General features: G+C 45.3%; 1 protein-coding gene across 1 annotated transcript in view; it reads left to right on the top strand.

The window, feature by feature from the left end:
• Nucleotides 1–4,386: 4,386 nt before the first annotated feature.
• LOC104165248 (protein kinase C eta type-like) overlaps nt 4,387–7,753 on the top strand; it is a gene marked incomplete at both ends in the record, with an annotated part of 28,199 nt that continues 24,832 nt past the window's right edge. The window contains one exon of the mRNA XM_009704823.1: nt 4,387–4,541. Within this exon, the coding sequence (XP_009703125.1) occupies nt 4,387–4,541 (155 nt within the window). The remainder of the gene's footprint in view (nt 4,542–7,753) is intronic.

The raw sequence follows: 7,753 nt of genomic DNA, 5'->3' as shown, positions 1-7,753 counted from the left end.
GGGGGGGGAAATTGGGCCATTGCTGCAAACAGCATTTAACCAGGTCTTCATATCCTCCAGACTCTGCCTTATATGGCAGCAGTCAGCTAAAGACGAGGCTTGGTTGAAATTACTGCTGGGATATGTCCTTGGTGAGGTGGCTCGGCCCCTGGTCCTGCAGAGGAATTGCTGTGAGTAAAAGCAGCGTCTGCATGAGCTGTGCTGCGACGGAGATGTGCAGAGCTTGTCCAAGCCCATTGCTGGTGGCTCTGGAGGCTTTAGACAGCCGCACTGGTGTTTCCCAGTGGGTCTCCTGAACCTCCACCAATGACTCTGTTGAGAGAAGTCCTCTCTGGCCTCCATGCTGCCCTTTGGCATGGCAGCTTTTGTAGGGTGGCAGATAGGGCAGGCAGCTTTGCTCTCATCTTCTTCCATGTCTGCACGTAGGAAACAGTTGTCTTTCCCCATCTCCTCCTTCCACTCTGTCTGAAGAGGGGCAATGGTGCTGCCCTGTCCCACTTACTTATCATGAAAGCCTGTGATGGGAGATAAGGCTCTCACCTCAGCTATCTTCAGAAGTCTTTGATCTTCTGTGGGTTGTACGTGGACATTGGCTATGACTCTTAACTAGAAGGGGGTGAAAGTTAGTCATCACACTGGCCTTTTGTGGGCACGGGGAGAGAAAGGATACTCTTTTAATAAAATCAGTTGGGTTTTTTTTCCCCCCTGTGGTGATAAAGAGGAAAGGTATGAGGGTTCAAACCAGCTTTCTAGAAGAGCTGGTGGGAACAAAGGGCTAAAGTGATGTTTGAGTTGAATTTCAGTGGGTGCTTGTGTTTGCAAGGGACAGTAGCCAGTATGTGGATTGTCCCACCCAGTGGCTTTTGCAGTTGGGGACTCTCTTCAAGCCCCACCGACACCCCGCTAAGACAACAAACAAATAAGTTATATGTAATTGCCATCAAACACTGTCCTTAGGACATAGTATGTGCTTCCAACAGCCCCTGCGCTGCTAATAGGGGAATAAATACAGATGGCAAACTGAAATTTAAACAAATTAAAAAAAAAACCTAAACAGTTCTGTTGCACTGAAATTGGCAGGGCTAATCTTTAGATGTGGACCAGCCTTGAAATGAACCCACATGATCCCACGGACTTTGTTTCCTCCAACTGTTTCTTTAATTTACAGGAACAATTGCTCTGTGGCTTTATTCATCTCGATCCCAGTCCAGAAATGGTGCAATGTGATTTCCTCATGTGGCGGCTGCTGCGCGAAGGCTTTCGCGTCACTGTTTCCTGTTGACTCAAATGCTCTTTTCTTACTTTTGCTGATGTCAAACAGAGATAGCAGGTCAGGGAAGACTTCTGAGCAATGCGAAATAGAAAAATAGAAATGTGAGGATTTCAGCATTAAGCCCTGTCGAACAAACATTCCAGCTTTCAACTCCTCCTAATTCCCGCTGGTAGACCCCAAGGAAGGAGGCACGTAACTCTAAGTCAGGTCAAATTTGCAAGTATCTGAACTATTTGCTCTTTTAAGATTTCCTTTTCCTGGCCCCTGTTTAAGCTATTTATTCACTTTACTCTGCAATGCAAATTGCCTCTCTTTTTTTTTTTTTTTTTTTTTTTCCTTCTTTCTCTTCATGAAATACCACTATTTATTTTATTTCTCAATGATTCCTGGGAGAGTGGTTGGTCTTTGGAGTTTGGCAAGCTGATGGCCTTGCTTAAGAGTAGAAATGGAAGACCTTGCTTGGCTCTTAGATCTTGGTCCCCAAAGGGTGGTCGTTAGTGCTGAGTTTTCTAATACTGTTGCCAGGTATGTAGCAGGCTAATGCACAAATGCTATATTATAAACAGGTTGTAATACCCGTCCTGCTTCTTTCTTCAGCAACCTCGTGCGATTTCTAAGTGTTAGAAAACTGGACAGACAATTATCTGGCCTCTTTTAAAAAAAAAAAAAAAATAAAATCGAGTAGTCCAGAGTTTTATTAGGCCTAAATAGGAGAGCTTCAGTGATTAATCTGTATTTCTGCTTGACCTGTGAAATGAGACCATGGGTGAGGCATTAGCTGTTAACACTTGTGAGCACCATGTAACACGTGCAATGATACTTGCTCAGGTTTGCAGTTAATCTGAAGCTAGAGCTGTTTGCAAGAAAAAGATGTGAATTCTCTGTCAGCAGTGATATGAATTTGGCTGTTTTGGGGCTCACCTGAGCGTTTGAGAAAGAGGTAGTATCTTCCTTTAAGCATCGTAGTACAGATGAGTATGTCCAGAAGTCGGAGATGGGCCGTGAAGTTTTGCCTGCACTGGAGAAGCAGGACATGTGTGTTTTAAGATAGGAAGAGTTAACTTTGTTTCCCTGAAGCACACCTTTAAGGAAAGAGTACAAAATACATGTGTGTTCACCTAACTGTATGCATGTTTATACAAGCATATGTATTACTTACATAAATACACACACACACACATCCCTTGTCAGGTTGCTGCTAAATTAAATTACTTCCCGTTGGAGATCTGGCAAGAGGGATTTCTTTTTTAAGTATGGGTTTGAAGAGATGCCTGGACAAGCTGGGCTAGATAAGCACGTGGCATGCGGAGAGATCAGCGAGGAAGGAGGTGGGAAAGAATAACAAGGAGATGTAAAAGCTGGCCTGACTGGCAAGGCAGAGGCGGTGTCTGCACGGCAGCTGGAGGAAGGGTTGCTGAACAGGTAGGCATAGCATAGCCAGACTCAGTTTAACCAACTGCAGCGAAGATGTGGCATTAGAGATCTGATGTGGGCTGGAGAGCCAAAGTTGCTGGTGGGTTTGCATTGTTTATGCTGCTCTGGCTTAGATTGCTGCAGTAGACGAGCCAGCTTGGGTGTCTTTCAGCAGCCCTATAATAAAGGCAGAGTGAAACAATGAAGTATTGTTGTTTGCATGGACTGGAGATAGCACTTAACACGTGGCCTTGGTGCTACACACAATAGTATCGTGAGATTGCTGGGAACACATCTATCTTAGCTTCTGGAAGGAGCCCAGAAGGAGCTGTTGAGCAGTGCCCAGGATGGTGATGAGAAGCAAACTGTCCTCATCTGTCACGATCCATTTGCTTTCCTGCTCAGGTCCAGAGAGGAATGAAAGGATTTCTGGTTGCTTTTCTTCTGCTATGTGCATCTCAAGATGTTAATACCAGTAGTCATTTCAAGCTGGCTGGCTGCCAGAAAGTGGAGCATAACAATGCTTATTGTCTTAAACTTGTAGATGATTAACATCAGACCTGGGAAGGGGCTTGTGGGGAAAGAAGGGCAAATAATACCATGAAAAGGCTGACTGGTCTCAACTGAATTGTATGCCTGTTTTCCAGTCTGCTTGTTCCTGATATTCAGAGTTAAACTGAAACAATCAATACTGAATGTTCTGAAACAATTACTAGGGGAAATTTTTGAACCAGACTGCAACAATTCTAGGGTTTAGTTTTGTATCAAATGTGTCCTTCCTCTCACAATTAAGTGAGCATCCTTTTTGCGTGCACTAAACCCATACCCAGACTCTTGAGCATGCAGCTTAAGCAAGCACCTCCCTATCTGTAGACTTTGCAAAAGCCAGAACAAAGGCAAAAAAGAAACCTGAGAGACCAGCTGCTGTGGATAATGAGCTGAACTTTATCAAACAGGTTGCTTTTCTGCCCAGCAGAAACTTTGGTTTATACTTTGTTCTTATCAGTTCCTTCATCGCCCAGATGTCTCTGCAGGTTAATCTGAGGAAAACTGAAATCTGAGGGCCCAAAAAGCAGCTGCCATGCAAGTGTATGGCAGGAAATCCCATTCTGGAAAACAACACACATTCCTCAGAAATAGTGTTGGGATACCCTCGAGACAATATCATCATGTGCTGTCGTGGCAAACTGCAGTCTGTGAGCTGTCTGGTTATGCACGTTATATTATGGAGCATCTTTCCCCAGAGATCTGAGATGTTTACTAGGGAGCAAGTGACTTTTTACAGATTTCTCTTGTGCTCGCTCAGCTCAGAGAGTGCCGTTGAAGAGGTATCATATTCTGCTGATTCAGGCTGAGGACAGTTCAGGAAGCCCAACGGGAGCTGATTAGTGATGAGCATACAGCTACTGATATGCCCAATCCACATGTGAACAGGAATTAATTTCATGACTGGGTGCAAAATTTTTGGGAGGAGTGCAGGGCAAGGAGGTACTAACAGATCTTCCTGGTATTGACTTAATCTTTCCTGGATAAAATCGGGATTTGGTTTTTTTTTTTTTTTTCCCCTTTTTTCCCCCCAATGTCTCATGGGTACGTAATCTGTTCTTGTTTGGGAGATAATAGTTTTACTTGGAATTTTCTAAGCCTGACAGAGGATATGATTAATGCTGTTCATATCTGTTGTGTTTGCGTGTGTGAAGGATCGCCTGTTCTTTGTGATGGAGTTCGTAAATGGCGGGGACTTGATGTTCCATATTCAGAAGTCGCGTCGCTTCGATGAAGATCGGGCCCGGTTCTATGCTGCAGAAATTATTTCAGCCCTTATGTTTCTCCATGAAAGAGGCATCATTTATCGGTGAGCTCTGCATTCATTCATTCTCTTTGTCTGTACCCCACGGCTGAGATGATAGCTTGAGTTTTCTGCTTGAATAAATAACCGTCACTTGCTGCCCACAAGGAAGAAGTTGTCAGCTGGGATAACAGTACCTCTGCTTTGCCCCTGCACATTGTCCAAAGGGGCACCAGCTTCCAGGAAGGAATGAAATTTCTGGCTGCAGTATTGACTACAGGGAGGGTCTTCCTGTGATATGTGTGCAAGCACATAGAAAAACAGGTTTTCCTTTCGAGGCACAGGGGCTAGATTTTGTGTTGGTGTCAGTTCACGTAGCTGGTTTGTATCAGCCCCAGAACTGCCCCTTGTCTGCACCTCAGGTGCCTGCGTGGCTGCTGGGCGTTAGCTGCTGACCGACAGAAGCCTCCGCCGTGCTGCTCTGGGCCTGTCCTGCTGCCACAAAGCACATGTCGAACTGATGACAAAAGGGCAGGCATTAAGTGAAACCTTCCTAGATTTTCTGGGAGACAAATGCAAGGAGCTGTTGCTTTTGCCACTGTGTGCCTTGTTACTTAAAGGCTAATATGTGCTGGTTACACCCAAGCCTCTTTGTTTCCCTGTATTGGCTACAGGCCTGTGTTTAAACCCTATCTATTTGACATAGCTATCCAGTGCCACTTAGCTCAGCCATTAAAAGTCTTTTCATTCCTGCCATGATGCTACAGCAGTTTTTCCTTGCTGTCTATGTCTGGCATCTTTGTGTTTGCAACAGGATCAGAGCATCATTGCCTCCCTGTGCTCCCAGGTCTCAAGGCTGTTCTCAAGAAGCTATTTACCATACGCAGCTTTCTTTTTATTTGTCATTATTCTGTACTCAGGGGGAGGCAGTTTGGTTATATTTTTTCCCTTCTGTGTGTACTGTCAAAGTGCTCCCCTATCAGCTCAAGCATCGAGGCACAGACCAGCCAGCATGGATCAGACAGCCAGACTGCCAGATGACCATTTGACCAGCATCTTCCCATATATGCCAGGGACAGAGCAAGATCTCTTCTGGGATGGAACAGGACAGCTAGAGCAGGGAGATGTCAGTGCTGGGACAGTCTGGTTATACAGAAAGGTTTCTTTCTGACATGCTTTGCAGAACACTTCTGGCATCCTTTTGCCCAGAGCATTGGAAAGGAGAAACAGTCGGTTGTTTTCTTTGGAATACTATTAGTTGGATTCCAGCAGCAAAGCATGCATATTTGGGTATGATCTGCTGTAGCCCCACTCAGTCCCACTTGTGGCATGCCAGCACTGCAAAGAATAACGTCAGCTCTCTCTTTTTGCTGCTTGGTTACAGTTGTACAGCTGGGACCCACAACTGGGCCCAGGATGGGACCAATTCCAACCCCAGTCAGGCTCTGTTAGTACCATTTCAGACAGCGGGCTGGGTCAAATGTTGTTTGGTTTGGGGCTTTACATAATTTATCCCAGGCGATGCAGTCCTGTGTTTAGTAGTGTGTCCTTCTGTATCAGATAAACCCAGGTTTGAACACACTAAAACCAGAATAGCTGAAGGCTAACATGGCCAAAGGGCCGGGGGCTGTCTGGGGGACACTTTCCTATCTGATGGTGAGATGATAGGATAAATCAAGTAAAAGTGACTTCTCTTTCTCTTCCTAGCTTGAGCTCCAGTAAGAAACAGATGGTCAGGTGAGGACAGAGAATATTAAATTATTTTTAAGTACAAAATCATATGATATATGTGGCACAGTGAAACAGAGAAGGAGTCTCATTTTAGTATTCTTTGGGTCCTGAGAGTATGAAAATTACTGGTGATATGTACCGTATGTATCGAGCTTATAAAGCACAGTGCACAGAATAGCAAATCTGCATGGAATAGCAAATCTACTTACTCCTCAGCTGGATTTCAGTCTAATTCTTCCCTTGTGAATAATGCCAGCCGCCCAAGAGGGACTCTGCCAGATAATTACGCAAATGACGTTATCCTTAAAATAGTGACATCCAGTAGTTATTGTCAATCATTCCGCAGCAGAACTGTGTCTGTGCATAATGTAATGCCACTGTGCTTACAGCTTGTCCTGTCCCCTCCCAGCCTACTGCTTGTCACAGGGCGGGAGTAATCGATCCCTCTGGGATTTGGCACTCTTCAAGTGCTGCCGTAATTCATAGTAGAAACTGGAGGTGTAATTGAAAAGCTCCTTGAACAACTGCACGGACTTTGATCTTGCTGAGAAACTGGTTGAGCTGTGGAGTCAGGTAGCTTCAGCTGCACGGGGTAGACTTGCAGGGAGATGACTTGTTTTTTTAAAATTAGTCGGGGTGACTCTGTTCTGGAAGATGTAAGAGGAGAGAGCTGCTGGCTGCGGCTGTACTGAGCTGAGGTTGCTTCTGTTGGGTCCCAAACATCAGGCTGCAGGAGGGAGTCTGCAGGATGGAAGGAGATACTCAGAAGGGAATCACTGCACTTGTGTAAGAGAGTTCAGAGATTTTATGAACAAAATGTCAGTACTTGCTTAGGAAGCTGGGAGCAGGGGGAACAGACACCGGGAAAAGCCTGATCAGAAAGCATTTGCCACAAGCTGTTCAATGTGCCGCCTCTTTCTGGATTCCCAGGGTCAATGGAGTAAGAGAGTTGCTGGCCTAGAATACTCTGGGTCATTTGTTTTTCTTTGGGGCTAAACTTAATAATACTGTATTTTTCCTTGTCCCGTTCAAGATGAAGCAGTTCAGGAGAGAGTTTGCATTTACCAACACAATGAGTTGTTGTCAAGTTGCTTTTGCCACAAGTGCCACCAAAAGCTGGGTCTTCTCTCCTGTGAAATGCCAGAGGGGCTTGAGAGCCAGCACTGAAAATTCATCAAGTAGCTGAAATGTGTCACTTTGGTCTGGGGTAACAAGACTGGTAACAGCTAAAATCAGCTGTTTGTTGATTCCTTTTCCAGCCACACGTACACAATTTGAAATAGCCATAGTGCAGTATTTCTACAATTGCTACTATGAGTCCATGAGAATGGGGTTCCTGAAGCAGATGGCGTATTGGTGAATATGAGCAGGCAGTGTGCCCAGGTGGCCAAGAAGGCCAATGGCATCCTGGCTTGTATCAGCAATAGTGTGGCCAGCAGGACCAGGGCAGTGATCGTCCCCCTGTACTCGGCACTGGTGAGGCTGCACCTTGAGCGCTGTGTTCAGTTTTGGGCCCCTCACTACAAGAAAGACCTTGAGGTGCTGGA

The sequence above is a fragment of the Cariama cristata genome, unplaced genomic scaffold (assembly GCF_000690535.1).
Source record: "Cariama cristata isolate BGI_N322 unplaced genomic scaffold, ASM69053v1 scaffold8547, whole genome shotgun sequence".
Classification (NCBI taxonomy): domain Eukaryota; kingdom Metazoa; phylum Chordata; class Aves; order Cariamiformes; family Cariamidae; genus Cariama; species Cariama cristata.
This window is presented reverse-complemented; position numbering and strand designations above follow the sequence as displayed.